Raw genomic sequence first — 19,390 nt, 5'->3', positions numbered from 1 at the left:
TTTAAGCTTAACTAGCACATGAGGAATAAGAAGAAACTGTCAACCTAAACACTAAGATCCTTTGCTTTTTTTTGGCAATTAATTACATATGCAAAGTAAATAGCCATACGTTTTTTAAGAATAAGCTTAAAAACCATTCTTACTCTTTCAGCGTTAAATTAACAAGCAAAGTCCTGTTAACTGCAAAGATTTTTATAATTTAAAGCCATGTATTCATTATGAAACCATAATAAAAGCACCTTCTTCTCCCAAACTCAAATTTGGCACAGAGAATTCCTCTCCATTTTTATACTAGGTTAAAGTTAGTGGAGCCATTGCCACCTGTGGGAGGAGAATCAGGTATTTTATGCTCAAGGGGATGAAAAACTATATTATATATTTTAATTAAAAAATTCCCTTTTGTTCCATTGTCCCCTTAACATGCTTCCATGTATATGCAGGGCCCTGCAAGGCATTGTCAGGGGATGTGTAGGATATCAAATTGTTCATCCATAGTGAATTATACCAGATCAACTCATTGCTGGGGGGTGGGCAGACAGCCACCAGAGCAAGCTCACCAAGCATCAACTGCAAAATCAGCAGGTTAGGATGTTCAAGGGAATCCACTCCTACCCCAGCCCATGAACAGAGCTTCTCCATGAGTGCAAGGAAGCCTAGGGATTCCAACGGCATACTTGCTTGCCTGTACACTAATGCCAGGAGTTTGGGGAATAAACAGGAGGAACTGGTTCTTCTGCTAAACAAAAATGACTATGATCTCATAGGTATAACAGAGACCTGGTGGGACTCCTCCTATGACTGGACTATGGGTATAAATAGCTATACCCTGTACAGGACAGCTTGTGCTGAAAAAAGGAGGTGGGGATGTAGCTCTCTATGTGAAGGAGAGCTGCACGTCCCTACAAGCTAAGATTAGCACCCAAGGAGGAAGACTGGAGACCCTCTGGGTTAGAATCTGAGGAGAACATGGCCAAGGGGAAACAATGGTAGGAGTCTACTACAGGCCTCCAAATCTGACACAAGAGCTTGACCATAAATTCACCAGACAACTGGCTGAGGCTGCATGCTCTTGGTGCATGGTTGTCATGGGAGACTTCAACTATCCAGATCTCATGGAAAGAGCATTCAGCCAAATCTGTTCGGTCTCAAAGCTTCCTGACATGTGTGGATGAGCTCTACCTGTCTGAAGAAGTTTATGGCCCAAGAAGCAGTGAGGCACTGCTGGACCTTGACTGGCCAAAGGGGATGGTCTAATCAGCAACCTAAGAATCGAAGGGAAGTTGGGTAACAATGACCACAAGTTGATCACTTTCACCATCTATTGCAAAGCTGGCAAGTCAGCTCAATGCAGTAGTCCTCAACTTTAGGAAAGATGACTTTCATAAGCTCAGAAGGCTTGTTCTTGAGGTCCTGAGAGGCCATGATTTAACAAGGAGGTGAGTTCACGATGAATGGTTGCTTCTTAAGGAAGTGATCCTAGAAGCACAAGGGAAATCCATTCCAACCCATAGGAAAGGTGGTAAATGGGCTCAGCAACCCCCTTGGCTCAACAGGGAACTCATGAACCTCCTGCATCTAAAAAGAGGCCTACAAAGGATGGAAGACAGGAAATACCACTAAGGAAGGGTATTCTGCACTGGTCCATACCTGTAGGGAACAAACTAGGAAAGCCAAGGCTGCAATCGAACTTAAGCTGGACATGAATCAAGGACAATAAAAAGTCCTTCTTCAGATACATGGGGAGTCAGAAGAAAAACAAGGGCAACATTGGACCCCTGCTAAACCAACTGGGGCAACTGACAACCAGGAAAAAGCAAATCTGCTTCATGATTACTTTGAATCAGTTTTTCCACCAGCCCAAAGGGAGCACCCTGCCTAACATGATGCAGGATGACCAGGGTGAGGGTGAATATATGCCCACCATTGGCATAGACCTTGTGACGGAGCACCTTTAAAGGCTGGACACCCAGCTGGTCCAGATAGACTGTACCCAAGAGTGGTAAAGGAACTGGCAGACATAGTGCAGCCACTGGCAAGCATATTTAAGAACTCATGGTGCTTGAGTAAAGTACCTGAAGATTGGAAGAGGGCCAGTGTGGTGCCTATCTTCAAGAAATGGAGGAAAGAAGATCCAGGAAACTACAGGCCAATCAGTTTGACCTCAATCCCTGGGAAGATCTTAGAACAAATTATCAAAGAAACCATTCTTGAAAGGCTAACAGAAGGCAACAATCTCAGGGATATCCAGCACGGGTTTGTTGTGGATAGGTCTTGCCAGACAAATCTCCTTTCCTTCTATGACCAGGTGACATATCACCTGGACAAAAGGGAAGAGGTTGATATCATATATTTGGACTTTAAAAAGACTTTGACCTGGTGTCCCATGATGCTGTCATGGAAATTTGGGCAACTGAGGCCTCGGCTACAGTATAGTCCAATGGCTGGGGAACTGGCTCCGAGGTTGGACCCAGAGAGTAGTAGTTGATGGAACCGAATGGCACTCAGTGTCCAGTGGTGTACCTAAAGGGCTGCTTTCAGACCTGTACTCCATGGGCGACTGGTGCCTCTTGAGATACGTGGGTCCTTGGGGCCCCCCCCCCCCCCCCCCCCATGGCTGATCACACTGGCCGGTGGGTGGGGAGGGTCCTATTAATGCCTGACCTACTAATGTCTTTATAAATGATCTGGACTCTGGTGTCAGAAGCAGACTGGCCAAGTTCACTGATGACACCAAACTTCGGGGAAGAGTATCTATACTTGAGGATAGGCTGGTGATCCAGGCTGACCTTGATATGACTTGCAAGGTGGAAGGATGAAAACCTGATGGCATTTAATACAGAGAAATGCAAGGTGCTCCACCTCTGGGGAAAAAAAACCAAAACCACAGCATCACACTTATAGGCTTGGCAATGCTACACTCACTAGCACCACAACTAAGAGAGACTTGGGGGTCATGATTGACCACAAGATGAATATGAGCCAATGTGATATTACAGCTGGCAAAGTGAACTCAATTCTGGCTTGCAACTACTGATGCATCTCAAACAAGACGCAGGATGTTATCCTCCTGCTGTACTCGGCCTTGATGAGGCCACAGCTGGAGTACTGCATCCAATTCTGGGCTCCACAATTCAGGAAGGCCAATTCATGGAGAAGTTTGAAAGAATCCAGAAGAGATCCACACACATAATCAGAGGGCAAGAGAACAGGCCTTATGAAGAGAGGCTGCGAGGTACGGGACTCTTCAGCCTGGAGAAGCGCTGGCTCAGGGGTGAGTTGGTGGCAGCCTATAAGTACATAAGGGATGTGCATCAGGATCTGGGGGAACACCTGTTCACCAGAGCACCCCAGGGGATGACAAGGTCCTAAAGGTCGCAAACTGCTGCAAGACTTGTTTTAGGATGTACATAAGGAAAAAGCTTCTTTACTATCCAAACCCCCAAGGCCTGGAATAGACTCCCCACAGAGATGGTGCAAGCACCTACTCTGGACACTTTTAAGAAATATTTGGATGCTTATTTTGCTGGGATCCTTTGACTCTAGCTGACTTCCTGCCCCTTGGGCAGGGGGCTGGACCCAATGATCTTATGAGGTCCCTTCCAGCCCTAATGTCTATGAAATACACGAAGTCCATGAAATCTTAGCAACAAGGAAAATTCATGGAGAAGTTATACCTGTTATCACAACATCTAGCAAATAGACCTAAATATATATATCTAAACATTTGCATCATGCTCACCTGGAACAAAGGGAGACTCAATTTCTGTTTTGCTAACTTAAGAGCTTTGGCACAGGCTACCTGTGTAATGTCAGAAATCAGTGGAATGTTGAGAGGACATAACATTACGGCATTTTTAGAGCAGTCTCAGATGAAGGATTCATGTTGACCTGACTTGAATGACCTGATTAGAGGGCTGGAGGGCAGGGGAGTGGACAGGAGCCAGGACACTATTCCTCCCCTATGGCAGGAAAGGAAGGAGAAGAGCAGCATATAGCTGGGAGGCAGAGAAACCCACATGTGGCCCTCCCACCACTTCCAAAAAAAGCCCAGCCAGAGCAGAGGGTAGGAGGGGAAAAAAATCTTGAAAAAACTGTTTGAAGTGAGGCAGGGATAGAAATAAAGAGAAAGAAGTGAAAAAGATGTTAAAAAAAAAAAAAAAAAAAAAAAAAGTAAAGGACTAAAATCTTGCATGTGTCCCAGTGAACTGGGATTAAGTTGGAGTGGGGAGTGGGGTTAGGGAAGCAGCATTTGTACAGGCTGGATTGGGGGTGAGAGGAGCTGTCTTAGCCCTAGTGGTGAGACCATGGGGCTAGGGAAAGCATACTTTCCCTGGCTCCAGAGTTCTGCAGTTGTTAAGCTGCTCTTTTCCTGGAGCAGGCACATCCGCTGCAGCCCAATCACAGAGCCTGGGGAAGGCTGCCTCCTCGGGGCTCTGAGCTCAGCCTCAAGTTGATGCAGCTGCATAGCTGCTCTGTGCTTAGAGGGAGGCTTGACCAGAGAGCTGAGCCGTGGAGAAGCAGCCTCCCTAGGGCTCTGTGCTCAGGCTGAAATTGAGCTTCCCACAATCAGACCAGGTGGCTGGGGGAAACAGGCTTTCTTGGTACCAGGGTCTCTGAAATTAAGCTCAGAACAGTTGCTGTCAGTGGTAAGGAGGTGGTGATGGGGAACCACTAGTCTTGGAGGGTAGCAAGGGATAGAGGGCTGGGAGGTGTGCATCCTGGGATGCTAGAGGAATGAAGGAAAGGGTTTTACCTCCTCTGACCATTCAAATAATACCCTGAAATGGCATGGGTAAAATGTTTCCAAGATAAACCTCCTTGAGAGTGGCTTACCTTTAAAACATTTAGAGGGTACTTACAATGGTTTAACATCCATTAGCTTATGACTGCTCTTGTTTTAGGTACCTTTATACCAGTTTTATTGTAACCTGTGCCAATGCCCTAGGTTTATGACACACAGAGACATGCAGATTGTAGAAATGCTTCACTGTGATCAAAAAGATGCTATTTAAAAAAAAAAAAAGACAGCATCAGAACAAGGCAACTTTCAAAGTGCCATAGGAAAATTTGTCTGCTTCTTTCTTTTTTACATGTACATATGTAAAAAACAAAACACATGTACTTTTCCATACATACAAGTTGTGCATTTTTTAAAATTTCAGTAGAAAAAACAGGCTCTCTTAAACAGCCCTTACAGACTGCACCTAGAACCCAGTGCTTGCATAATGTTATGTAACAACAGCTTGCAAAATCCATCTGGTCTGTATGTTTGCTGCAAATTGCTCTACCCCAAAAATGTGATCTGTACCTGTTGAAGCAATGCTTTGAAGGAGAAAGAACGTAATCTCATAGTTAGGATTTCCCCAGACTTTCCAAACATGAATCCCTAAAGAGAGTTAATGGGGGGGAGAGGAAAAAAAAACAAACAACTGTTCAATTTCATACAGTAGGCTACAATATCATATTAGGAATACCACACTGTTAATATGATGTTATATCAATTATTCATCTACCCAGTTATGCAAATGCATTGGAATGTTATCAGAAGGCAACATATATCAGGTATTACTGACCTAAGTTTGTCTGAAATTGATTATCCAGACAAGAATGATTCTCTATTCCATACTACACATTTGAGTCCCTCAGTGTATTGATTTGGGAAGAATTTATATAAAATATACCGAATGCCAAGTTGTTTTGTATTCCCCATAATAGCCTTGTAGTAAGAACTGAAAATCTTGACCAAAATGTATGTGGGCCAAATTCCCAGCCTTTAAACCAATGGATTTCTATCTTTCAGTGACTTCAGTAGAGCCGGTTTACACTAGTAAAAATATGGTCACGTATTTTTAATAGTAAAACACATGAATATCAGGATAAAAAAAACAAACAAACAACATATCCCAAAAGATGACTGGCAATTCAGGAGTTTTGTAGGATTTGAACAATATATTGTGTCTTCACTACAGTCACTGTCATTATACCTGAAGTATGATAAAGAACTAAAAACACCTGACATTTCAATTTAGCGAAGCTTACTTGGATGATGTGGGTCACTAAGGTGATCACTCCCAGCACAAGAAACATAAGAGAAAGCACCACAGTGTTTTTGTTCCTCTTATCAGGGTCTGTTTCTTGAAAAGCCTATATAAGAACAGCACAAAATTGAAGTGCACAGACATTGATTACCAGTTACATTAATCAACTTTGGCTCAGAAAACATTGGAGAAATTACTTAGCATCCCATTTTCTCACCTCTTTCCTGTCTCCTGAACCATGATTCACTTCTTAGCTGCTAGCACTTTACCTGCTTCTTTCTCCAACCCCAGCTCTCTATCAGGTCCTCTGCTCAGCTACCTTTCCATCTCTAGTTCCACTGGGACTTTACTAATTCTTGTCTGCCTTCCACCATATCTATTGAGGCCCCATCTACACATTACACTTAAGGCATGATTAAACAGTTAATCCCACTTTAAATTGTGACCTAGCCACATGTTCAATCAATTAATGGCATGATAAAACAAGGAATAAGCTACAAAGTTATTCCACAAAAAATGTGGAATAACTTTGTGGCTTGTTCTTTTAATGTCATTAATTGAACATGTGATCAGGTGCTGCCCTATGGCTGAAAGCCGCATCTGCTCAGAAGGTCTGCAGAGGAGGCAGCATTCCATGCACTGGGATTACAATCCCAGGCTCCCCCTGAACTGGCAATAAAGCATGATTGGAACTGATGCTGGATTCCACAGTCATGCCTCCTGCCATGCATATGTGGCATGGCAGGAGGAGTGACTGTGTGAATCATGCATCAGATCCCATTGTGGCTTTACCTGAACATCTAGGGGGCCCCCAACAGATGTTTAAAAAAAAGGTGTGATAGGATCTAATGCACAATCCCAATAACTGCATCTCCTCCCATGCCACATGTGCATAGCAAGAGGCAGGATTGTGGTGTTCGTCATCAGATCTCATCATGCCACACTACCAATGCGGGGGGAACCTGGGATTATGATCCTGGGCTACTTCCTGTATCGCCAATCATTGCTTCTAAGCCTGGGAGCCTCCTCAGCTGACAGAGCTCCCAGCCACATTGTAGTGGGGAAGGTACCCTGTGCTCCCATGATGGAGCATTGGGCACATGTTCAATTAAAGGCATAAGAACCAGCAACAAAGAACTTACAAAACATGGATAACAACTTTGTTGCTTATTCTTGCTTTTATCATGCCATTATTGAATAAATGTGTAGCCAGGTCACCAGGTCAAGTTAATCACGTCTCAAACATAATGCGTCAGACCATCCAGCTTCCTTCTAACCACTCTTCTCTTGCTGGAAGTTAAAAAAAGAAGTTTCCCTAGCTTCCAGGCTCCAACTATCCTCCCAATACTGATTCTCTAACATAATAGCACCTAGTAACTTCAAACAAATCACTACAGGAATCTCAAGGGAGACTGCATTCCCCCCTACCAGCCATAATGGGGTGCCTGAAGGCATGCAGAGATGTTGCTCTGATGCACTGTAATTACAGTGCATTGGAGCAAACTTGATTAATACATAAGACATTGAAAACACAAATGCTGCAGGTGCTTTAATTAGAGCAGCTCTCACAGCTGCTGTAATTAAAGCACCCATTCATTGTAAAGTTTCACAACTATACCAAATACTGACAAACCTGTAGCAGAGTGACTTCAATGTTGAGTCAGGTACAAGACAGGAAGTATATACAGCATTAAGTGAAGGCAGAAAGTTTTAAGAAGTGACTTGAGGGACAAGAAGGTAGTTTGTTGTCCTGAAAGAATGAAATGATTCCTGTGTGGGGGGCTGGCAAATAGGCAAGAAACATCATATGGGGATACTATAGAGAGGACTGGCTTGCTGTTAGAGCAGGACTGAAAGTTCTGTATATGTGTTTTGTTTCAATTAGTTCACTATACAGCTCTGAACTTACCCCAATGATTTTTCCAAATATAACAGCAAAGGCAGGATAGACCCCCCCTGAGATGGCAGCAGCAATCACACCAGACAATATATACCACCACTCAGGCTTGTTCAGAGCCAGAATTCTGGAGTAAGGCACAGCAGGGAGTTTTTCTTCCTACATGAGAGAGGCCAAATTCAAATTTTCACTGAAAGTTTTAGAATATAACAATGCCCACAGAGCAGGGATAAATCAGTTGCTAAGTAATGAAATAGCCTTGCAAATGCTGAAAGAGTTCATGCCAGCCTCAAATACCCACTGTCTACAAGAGCAAATATACTGGAGGTTTGCATCAGTCTAGTTCTACATCTTGTTGAAACTTCAATTGCAACATCAAAAAAATCTGGAGGCAGAAATTTAACAAAAGGCAGAGTGATGGAGGAGAGGGGTCTATATAGTTCAACAAAAAGTCAAATAGAATCACTCACTGTGAATGGCAACTTTAACACATGAATCATTATAAGGAACTAAAAAGTCTCACTGTTCAGAGCACAAAAAGATCAGTCTAGTTCAGTCTCAACTAAATGTTAGTGGGTTGGCAATAGTACAATTGGGTATACTTATGTCAATTAGCCTGTTTCTTGTTTTACAAAATATAGTCTTTGCATCATTACCAGAAGCACAGAAAAGGCATATGAAACAATAAGTAGCCTACATATCTTTTGAAAAATACAGGCAAGCTCAATTCAACTTCACTGAGCTATTGCACTGATCATGACTTTGAGGAAGTTCAGGAAAGGGAGTAATGAAAACATAGGGACTGATATACAATATTAAATGAGATTAAAAAAAAAAAAAAAAATCAGTTGCTATTGCTTCCTGGTTTATTTTTCTGGGTTTCAGACACTGAAAAGTGTGGCTACACTTCAACCATAAAAACATGTTGAATTTTCTGAAATAAATTTGAATGGCTGCATAAATAATTTTTCACTTTACTGTAAACACAATGAATGCTGAAGTCATGAATATTTCCACCCACTACTTCCTCTGAGAAGACTGAATGCAGTAATAAGAAATAGACAAAAAGTGAATTCTGGACTGGTGTATTTTTATGCAATATATACCAAGACTGTACCAGTAGGGTATGGTATAATGAGGGTAGGTGTGTTATGGATTCTAAAATTATATTCAATAAGAAAACATATTATTACTAGCCTAACTTAAGCCAATGGCAAATCTCCCATGGATGTCAGTGGATCCAGGCTTCAGCCCTAAGCTTTTATTCTTGACCTTTTGCACTAGAAGATCTGAAGTCCACTGAAAAAGTTTCCACTGCTTTTCCTCCCAGCAACTTGATACAGAGATGTGAATAATTTGACTGTACACTTTAGAAGGACTTTAGAAACTGGATCTATTAAAGCATATACTGAGGGACCTGGCTGATGGGGAAAAAAAACCAACACAAAAAACCTTTTCTGTTGTTTTAATTTAGGTTACATTTCAAAAGTGCAGATTTTTAAAAATCTGTTTTCTCAATTTAGTTTGTGTCTAATACTTGTATTAATGATAATAGCTTGCATTTATATAGCACTTTTCATCCCAAAATGCTTTGCAAACTAGATCTCATAAGGATATAAGGATCATGTAATCCACCAGAAAAAACTGCACAGAAGTGTTAACAATTCACATCAGGAAGCAAAGAGTACTGCAATTGTTTTAGGCAGTGGAATTTAGTTATTTGAGTCACAGGTTGGCCAGGACACCAGAATTAACACCTTCATATTATGAATTATGACAAGAAGTTTTACATCAACAAAGATGAACTTAACTGCACAACACTTTTTAATACAAGGCCGACTGTCGGATTCAGAAGGTGTCAAGAAATTACACTGATGTGTTAAACCTGTGAGTGCCCTGAAGACTCTCAATTTAAGTATTCACTTAGATTAATGTTGCAGATGACAGGGTCATAACAAAGGTGGCATGGCTGAAGGCATGAAAAAACAAAAACAGAAAATAGGCCCCTAACCAGCTTTATCTTGTTCTCACAAGTTAGCACTAAACCTTTGAATGGAATTTTAGCACTAACCTCTCTCTCCTTTGTTTTCTTCTTCTTTTCAGAATACTTTTTCTTAGAAGAGCGTTTTCTGCTCTTATGCCTGCTGGATCTCTTATGAATGCTTCCTTTTTCAATGATTCCTAATTTTTCAAAGCTACCACATTCAGTCAAATTCTGTTGTCCAATTTCATTTAAATCTGCTTCCTCATAGTCGTCATCTTCTGTCTCTTCGTCTCCTTCTGACATCTCGTCACCATGAACATTTTCATAATGACCCTAGTGACAACCAAGGAATGGTTATACACCATTGCAAAACAGTTAGTAGCAAAGGGAATTAATTATAATGCTTGTTGGGAACAAATAAAAATAAATTTTTGGTCGCATGGCTATGTTCACCTCCTGATTTCTGTAGGCTGAATTCTCTGCTTGTGTAAAATGTTACAGGCCCAATTTAGACATCAGGAAACTTGGCTCTGTATGCTTCTCCCCCTATCTTTATTTCTCAGTCAAATTTCTGATCCAATAGTTCTGTGAATAGACACTAATAATTTATTCCACCTCTGTAAATCAGTTATGTTTTTGATGTATTATACCACATAAATATGAAGCACTGGTACAGGTGAAGAACAATTACTTCAGGCTCATAAACAAGACTGAATGATCAACTTTCAATCAGCTAGAAAACTAGCAGGAACTACAGGGTGAAAATGGCCCAGCAGTTTGAGTGCAGAACTGCATGTGTCAGCAATTACATCAAAGAGATATTACAGAGGTGATTTTCTTGAGCTGCAATAGGCAGTAAATCTGAAGCACGTAAGTCAGTAGCTCTCAATCACATATCATTACCTGCTGCATTACAAGAGAATAGTAGACTCCCTTCTGTGCCATGAGTTCATTATGTGTTCCCTGTTCAACAAGCATGCCTCTCTCAAACCCAGCAATAATATCAGCATTCCTGATTGTTGAGAGCCTGTGAGCTATCACAATGGTGGTACGTCCAGCCCTAGCCTTAGGGAAAACAACATAAAGCAAAATAGAACAAAACAAAAACACAAGAAGTTTTACTTTTAAATTGAATTAAGCTGACAATGAGCAAATGACACAGAACATTCCATTCTAAAAACCCTGCAACCTCTTATACTTAACTGCATTCATGAAAATAATGGTCATGCATGCATTTCCGATTATAGAATCCACATGTATTGTGACAAGGGAAACCGTATTAACAGGAGTACGGATACCAATGTCTATAATTAAAGATGCCTAATAGAAGACCTATTTTCAGTTGTATTATAAATAAATTTATAAACAACTAATACTAAAACTAATGCTATTACTACTAACATTTAAAGAAGTACCTGGTTGCTTTATTTATATTATACATTTTCCACAGCTATTTAGTTGAAAGAGTCCAGAACTTTCATCCTTTAGAGTAGGAACTTGACATCTGGAGGGGTGGGACAAGCCCTGCTGATGTCAGATGGTGGGGGGGAGGTTGCTATCCCTATTACAATCTATATAAAACTGGCTAAATTTATAAACAATTGAAAATCTCAGTTCATTTTTTTTTTTTTTTTTTTTTTAGAGCTTGGCAGTTACATTATCTGAAGATTTAGCCTGTAATGAATATGCTTCATCCTGTTGTAGCTCCTGCGAGCATACTAACTGTCACTGCACAATTCCCACAGAGCAACTGAGTGCTCATTCTTCAACCTGGGACTGCAAGAGTCGAGAAGAACTTTTTCTATCATTATATGTCCCTGAATCCAGGGACATAAGAATGGCAGGCACAGGAACCAAACACAGTAAGAGAAGGATGAATGGTGTTCATGGAATGAGCAAGATGTGCATCAAAGCAGTCTGCTGTAGGAACCAGGCCACATCTGTCGCAGAAGCTGGAGGGAGTGCAGTGAATGGGACAAGGGACTGAGGAAGAGAAAAGGATTCTATCTTGCCTTTGTCACAGAAGCCTTTGCAACTGCTTGGCAATTTACATCAACAAAATTTATCGCGAGTTGCTAACTCTGTACCCCTCTTTTTCTATGTAACCAATTAAAAATTATTTAGTCTATTTTGTGGAGTGGGGTGAGGAAGGAGTGCTCACAGATGCAGCTGAAGTCAGTAGGAGCTGCGCTTTGAACAAATGAATGACAAACATTTCTCTCAAAAATCAGGTCATGGGGACCTTGAATTGGAGACCTAAACATAGCAGGTATATGTATAAATAGGTGCTGGGACAGTACACTAAGTGATAAGCATAAAATAAATATGGCACAGCTGCTCATTCACTGAGTAACATCCAGCCTGTGTACAGTATAATGAAAAGACCATGAGAAAAAAAATCTCATAATTGCTTAAAGGGATTGCGATTAATTTTCATAGCAACTTCATAACACTAAAACAAACATATATCCCCATTAGTACCAATGCCCTCATTTAAAGCCTTGCTTCAAACCAGTGGGAAGGTGCCTTGAAAAAACATATGCTATCTGGTTGTTGTGTTTCCTTCTGCTGGCTAGGAACTTTATCAAGATGACCCCTACCTTATCAAGAGCAGTCTGCACTATGGATTCACTCTGAGTATCCAGAGCAGATGTGGCTTCATCCAGAAGGAGGATCTTGGGATTCCTTGCCAGGGCGCGGGCAATAGCAATTCGTTGTTTCTGTCCTCCACTCAGCTGAGCTCCTCTCTCTCCCACCAGAGTATTAAATTTCTGAGAAAATCATGGAGGAATCAAGATTGTAGAAGGGCTCAGGTGAAATCTTTTAGTGCTCTAGTTAGCTATGAGTATTGCAAACTAAAATGTTCTCTCTCTTTTTTTTTTTTTTAAATGTCATGACATATGGTTAAGTATAATGCATCTATCACAGAGAAAGTTTAAAAATATTTATTGCTAAAAGTCTTATCCTAGCCAACTACATTCAATTTCTGTCCTCCTCCTGGAGGCAGATGAAAGATTTATTGTTTCTAATTATCAGTTTACATATTTGTCTTCTTACCACCTTCAGTTTGGTTAGAAAAATCAGTATCTGGCATCTTGGTTTTTATTAGATTAAAATATACTCTAAAATCAGATTTTTAGTTATTACAAAAACAAAGTGATAGAAGTGAAATAAGAGACTAGAACTGCCTGAAGGAATCCAGATATCTAACTGCTTAACAATAACAGTAAAAGACTATCAGAACAGCTTAGTTAAAATAATAAAAAGGGGGATTCAAGGAGGGGTGAGGGGATAATATTTAGCAAAAAAAAAAAAAAAAAAAAAAAAAAAAAAAAAAAAAAAAAAAAAAAAAAAAAAAAAAAAAAAAAAAAAAAAAAAAAAAAAAAAAAAAAAAAAAAAAAAAAAAAAAAAAAAAAAAAAAAAAAAAAAAAAAAAAAAAAAAAAAAAAAAAAAAAAAAAAAAAAAAAAAAAAAAAAAAAAAAAAAAAAAAAAAAAAAAAAAAAAAAAAAAAAAAAAAAAAAAAAAAAAAAAAAAAAAAAAAAAAAAAAAAAAAAAAAAAAAAAAAAAAAAAAAAAAAAAAAAAAAAAAAAAAAAAAAAAAAAAAAAAAAAAAAAAAAAAAAAAAAAAAAAAAAAAAAAAAAAAAAAAAAAAAAAAAAAAAAAAAAAAAAAAAAAAAAAAAAAAAAAAAAAAAAAAAAAAAAAAAAAAAAAAAAAAAAAAAAAAAAAAAAAAAAAAAAAAAAAAAAAAAAAAAAAAAAAAAAAAAAAAAAAAAAAAAAAAAAAAAAAAAAAAAAAAAAAAAAAAAAATCAAAACACAGTTGATTTGGCACAACAGGAATCCATTGTTGTCTATAGAAGTCCTTCACCTACCTTACTATATTTTAAAAAAAAGAATCTGGGCATGTGATATATGGTGATTATTATACAGTAAACTGTAAGCCAAAATTCCTTGTAGGGTAAATGGGTAAAACTCCACTGAATAGCTAGTCTAGCCGTAGCCACTTACATATAGCCACAGGCTACCTCATAAGCTAAAACAAATGAAGTTTGTTCGCATGGTACTGTGCCCAGACTAATTAGCTCTGCTATGGGGCAGAGCTAATTAGTCCATCAGAGCTGCACTAAGGCTGTACAATAACGGTAACCATATGCCAGGTATATTTCTTCTAGTTTCAGATGTATGTCAAGTATCTGGGCTTCAGACCAGAATCTGCTCCCTGAGAGAAGTTTGCTTTCAAGTATGAGTGCTTTCCTGGAAGATGTAGGCGTATATCCTGTTAGATAGAGGAAGAAATTTACCCGCTAAATTCTGGGCGAGTACTCTAACCAGTGAGTGAGAGGTAACTCATTTTTTGGATGCTATCATTTATTGGACCAACTGCATAGTTGGGATAAAGTTAGACAATCTTTCAAATGCAAGACATTTTTCTTCAGGTATGAACTACTGGATAGGGTGGGCAATTACTATGGATGGGGGCCACTTAAGTTCTGGTGAGGTGTCTAGGGCTGCACACACAAAATCTTTTAGAAGATATCCTTTTAACAAATTATAGATTAAAACCAGATCATGTACTAAAAATGTAACCTGGATGGTTGAAGTCACACTGACAGCAGCCCTGCTGGGAAGGTTTGCATGCTGGCTGAGGCTGGGGCTGTCAGGGGCATTGGTGGGAGTGGGAGGGTCTCAGCCCTATGTGGATCACTGCAGGGGCAGCCATAGGCCAGATTCAATAAACTGGTGTGTCAGTTTATGGGCCAGATCCAAATCAGTTGGCGGGCCGGATTTGGCCCTCATGATGTATTTTGCCCACCCCTCATGATTTGATAGACCTCTATCATACTCAGCCCATATCTCGCAGCTTTCTGAAGAAATCTCTCTCTCTCTCTCTCATTATTTTCTACTGGCCAACTTAGGCAGCTTGCCAATTTTGCTTGGTTGCCTAACTCTTCCCATATATTGTTTGAGAGCCTAAACTTCTAAGTTAGAGGTTGCAGATTCTGCTGTGATGGAAAATTTAGGCACAAGAACAGTAAGTGTTGCAACGCCCAAGGCCTTTTGTGGATTTAACCCTAAAAGGCATTCAAAACCTCATAACTCACATCAGGCAGTCTGGATATAAAATCAAAAGCATTTGCTTCTTTCGCGGCTTGCTCAATTTTGACATCACTAATATCCTCTCTGCCATAGCGAATATTTTCAGCTATTGTAGTTGCAAACAAGACAGGCTCCTGGCTCACAATGCCAATATTTTCTCTTAGCCACTTGACATTAAGTGTTCGAATATCTCGCCCATCTAAGGTAATCTGGGAAGAAATGCAAATGTTAAATAGCCTGCAGAAATCTGTTTTGTTTAAAACAAAAAAAAGATTACTTTCAAATAATTGTTTGAATGGGTGACAAGTATCTGTACAGAAGCTGCTCACATGGTTATATTTTTTAAGGTAGAAATAAAAAATGAACAGGAGAAATTAAATATCTATCTTTTTAGATATTGCATACACTGGGAGACTAAGGAGCAGGATAAACATATAGGGTAGCACCAGGTACTCAGACCGCGACCTCACATATAAGAATAAAAGTCTACTAGGCTGTTAATACTACATTGCCCCCAGGAAATCTGAGCGCTTAAAAAATCCAAAGTTTTCTTCTGGATTGTAGGATTTTTTTTACTTAAAATTAAGTTAATTAACCCCTCCCCCCCCTTATACAAGAGGCAGTAATACATTAATCTGTGCTACTAGAACAGAATATACTCCAAATAAGAAAAACAAATATTAAGTAGAGCTGGTTGATTTTTTTTATTTATTTTTTTGCTTATTATGAAAATATCTTGTCCTAAATGCAATTTTAATTGTGTGATTTCCTTGTTTTCCAGCAAAAAAAGTATATACTGTACTTTGTTTCTTTTAAAAGAAAAGTCTAGAATAAGAAACCTCTGTTCCTAGAACAGAGTTTATGTTCAGTGAAAATGAAGTAAACCACGTGCAGACCGACCCATGGTATTATATGTTCTATAACTGGGCTGTTCAGCTTCTAGGCAGCTGGGGGTCATCTGGGCTGCCAGCTGCCTGTCACGCATAAGGCACAGGCTGCAGAATAAGAGCTGTTTGCTGCATGGTCATCTCCTTCCTTGGGATCTCTCCCTCAACAAGGGCAACCTAGTACATGCACACAGCACAGACTGCCTGGCCCCACCCCACTCCCAACTATACCTACTGCATGGACAGCCAACACTCCCCTCTTGGCCACCAAGCAGCTCAGCTCCTCCCCCACCCTTGTCAGCTGCATATGCCTAATGGACAGCCTTCCCGCCCTCCCCTCCCCACTGCAGTGCACACAGAAGGACAGATCCTCCTCCCCTCCCAGCTGCATGCCCACCTGTAGTGCTGGCAGCTTGGTTCCTGCTTTTCTTGCACACACCATGAGCAGCCCAGCCTCCTCCTCACCATGTCTGCAGCATGGGTCCTATGAGCCCCCATGGTGCGTGCAGCTTGGGCAGCCTAGTCCTCTCCAGGTGCACTGCCACTAGGGTGGCCATCATAGAGGACATTCCGGTTTTCTGCTACTCTGTCCTCTATTGATACGAAACCCGATGCCTTTATATCCTCTATTTTTCTCTTCAAGAGGAGGATATTTTTCCCTTCAAGAAGAGAAAAATAGAGGATATAAAGGCATCCTGTTTTGTATCAATAGAGGACAGACCGGTCTGTCCTCTATGATGGCCACCCTAACTGCCACATCCACCCAGAGTGTGAGCAGGAAGTACAAGCTGGAGGAGGGCAGGGAATCCCAAAGAACCTAGTGGCCATGGCATGATCAACAATGGTTGGGGGGGGAAGGAGGGATGGGTAGTGGCAGTCATGCTGGGAGCCCATGGGCCACCTGTTAAACCTCTGGGGGCTGCATATGGCCCATGGGTTGCTAGTTAGACAGCTTTGTTCTGCAAGATAGAGCAGTGGTTCTCAACCTTTTTTTTTTGGACTTTAGGCACCCTTCACTGGACTCAAGCCAGCCCTCCATAATTTTTGTGAACTGTGGCGCACACTTTCAAAAACGAATTAATACATTACAGTGCTTACTTCCTTGCGGGGGGGGGGGGGGAAAACCCCTCAGGAGATAAGCAGATAAATGCAGGCTAACACTTCACTCATCTCCTCACAGTTCATGGCACCCTTAAAAAGATCTGGTGGCACTCCAGAGTGCCTCGGCACCCTCGTTGAGAATCACTGATACAGACGAAAAGGGAAGTAAATGTTGGAAGGGACTTCTAGGGTCCAGTTCCCTTGAGAAATTACACATATTTTGAAATTTCCAGTATTTGGTTGTTCTTGCTGACTAGATACAGGAATGCAGAGTGCTTGTGGAAGACAAGCAAACACCATTTTAAAAAGTGAAAAAAAAATAGTTCACTTTGTCCAGGTTCTTTAGTTAATTGTGTAGAATAAGTGCCCATAGTTCAAAACCATAAACAAAATTGCAATACGTCTTTTTAAAAAGTGCAGGTTCAATCTATCCTGAAAATTAAAGTTTATCTTAGTATTTGTTAGTATCTACAATTCAAGTGCACTTACCTCTCCTTGGACTGGATCATAGAATCTCTGCAGAAGCTGGATTGTAGTGCTTTTGCCACAGCCACTGGAACCAACCAGAGCAATGGTCTTTCCTGTTTGAACTTTCAGACTCAGACCACTAAGAATCTGGAAACATAATCTTCATATTTTAGTCTGATAAGCCTAAAGGTAGCTAAATCAATGGTTTGGTTAGAAAACAGTCTGCTAGGATGCTTGCCATCACAAACAAGGCAATAATAAAAGTTGTGGACTTCTAAGAGTATGATGAACTTGCAGGTCTATTCTCTCTCCTTTGTTTCCAATCCTGGCTCTGACAGATTTCTATGACCTTGAAAAATCAATTAGGTTTCTGGTTTGAGGTTTTTCTAGCTATACAATGGGATAATACTTGGTTATTAACCTTACAGCACCTTGAAGATGAAAAATACTTTGATTTTTTAATAGTAAGCTTGTTTTGTTCTGTTTCTTATTTTATTAAGGCTTTTTACCCCAAGCCAAAAACCAAGGTGGGTGTTTTCATGTCTCTGGTTAGAAAAAGAGGACTAGAGATTCAACACCCTACCATTTATTACTAAGGAGTTAGTTATGGACCAATAGTGCCTTTTAGGCCATTTTCACATTTAAAAATATTTTCCCTCAAAAATATTTCTATTCATTGCATTTCATACATGACTAATTTAGTAACTATTTGGCTGCTATGAGAACCCTCTTCATGAATACCAGGCTGATGTATGATTTTGCTTACATATTTCTTATCCAAAAAAAAAATTAAACCAATTATAGTATTGTTATTGTTTCTTTTTTTCACTATACCTGAACAGCTCCACTTCTCTAGTAAACTAGTATTATACATGTTCTGTGATATCTGCATGACCAAGAAAGAACAACATTCTGTATAGGATATTATGCTGTTTCCCAAGACATTGAAAAGCTCATAAACTACTACCCAGTCTTCATCCTTTCTTTATTGGGTGTCCAAGGTAGGGTCCTCCAATGCCTTTGATATGATTCAGTCAAAATGTGGGTCCTATATGGAGACTGCAAGGTTTTGTATATGATAAGTCTATGGAAGGTGATGGATGAGAACCAAATGTTCATGCCATTTTCTTACTTCTGTTATTTGCCCTTGACACAACTGGCAGTGAGATACAAGACAGACTGGACTCTGGAAGGGATGGATAGTAGGGCTGTGCAAAGTTTCAGTCCCCAATTCGTTTCGGTGGAGATTTGGCCCAATTTAGTGGCCAAATCTCCAAATCTGAATCAAATCAGGAGACCCTTTAATATCTCCAAATTGAAATCAGAACCCTACAAATCTATTTGGAGAGATTCAGAATGATTCAATGATTTGGATATAGACACAGCTTTACATGTTTTTTCTACATACCTCAAGGTACCAGGCAGCTCGTGAATGCTGTGATGGTGGGGCAGATGGTGCGTACCACAGGAGCGTGGAGGGCACCCCAGCACACTCGGCAGCAGACCCGGAAGTGGACCAGAAGCACTTCCAGTCCAATTCTGGGTCCGCTGGGGGGCCTTCCTGTGCCCCCCTCCCAGCTCGGCAATTGGTGCCTTCTGAGCCTGGGTGGGCACCCAGGGACCTCCCCCACCGCCATTCACTGAGCCAGAGGGGCATGGGGGTGCCCCCCAGCAGGCTTGGTGGTGGACCCCAAAGTGGACCAGAAGTACTTCCAGTCCACTTCCAGGTTTGCTGCTGAGCATATGGGGGGCCCCCCCGCCATGCTCCTGTGGGATGCTCCATCCACCAGCGTTCACGCGCCATGCCTGGTACTTTGAGGTATGTAGAAAAAAAACATTTAAAAGCTGTGTTTATGGTCGAAATCGCTGATTCAGCATTGAATCTTTAGATTCGGCCATATTGAGTCAGGGACAGTGATCT

The 19,390-nt window shown here is 40.5% G+C and overlaps 1 protein-coding gene across 2 annotated transcripts in view; it reads right to left on the bottom strand.

Moving 5' to 3' along the window:
- The window catches only part of ABCB5 (ATP binding cassette subfamily B member 5), a 55,591-nt gene that overhangs the window by 21,582 nt on the left and 14,619 nt on the right, over positions 1 to 19,390 (bottom strand). Inside the window, exons 13-20 of one of the 2 annotated variants that reach the window (XM_014517602.2) lie at positions 17,491 to 17,616; positions 15,019 to 15,222; positions 12,520 to 12,690; positions 10,823 to 10,984; positions 10,007 to 10,252; positions 7,948 to 8,094; positions 6,040 to 6,144; positions 5,309 to 5,386 (exon numbers count right to left, since the gene is read on the bottom strand). In XM_014517602.2, the coding sequence (XP_014373088.1) occupies positions 5,309 to 5,386; positions 6,040 to 6,144; positions 7,948 to 8,094; positions 10,007 to 10,252; positions 10,823 to 10,984; positions 12,520 to 12,690; positions 15,019 to 15,222; positions 17,491 to 17,616 (1,239 nt within the window). The remainder of the gene's footprint in view (positions 1 to 5,308; positions 5,387 to 6,039; positions 6,145 to 7,947; positions 8,095 to 10,006; positions 10,253 to 10,822; positions 10,985 to 12,519; positions 12,691 to 15,018; positions 15,223 to 17,490; positions 17,617 to 19,390) is intronic. The other variant, XM_025198233.1, reaches the window with a different exon arrangement.

The sequence above is a fragment of the Alligator sinensis genome, unplaced genomic scaffold (assembly GCF_000455745.1).
Source record: "Alligator sinensis unplaced genomic scaffold, ASM45574v1 scaffold123_2, whole genome shotgun sequence".
NCBI lineage: Eukaryota > Metazoa > Chordata > Crocodylia > Alligatoridae > Alligator > Alligator sinensis.
This window is presented reverse-complemented; position numbering and strand designations above follow the sequence as displayed.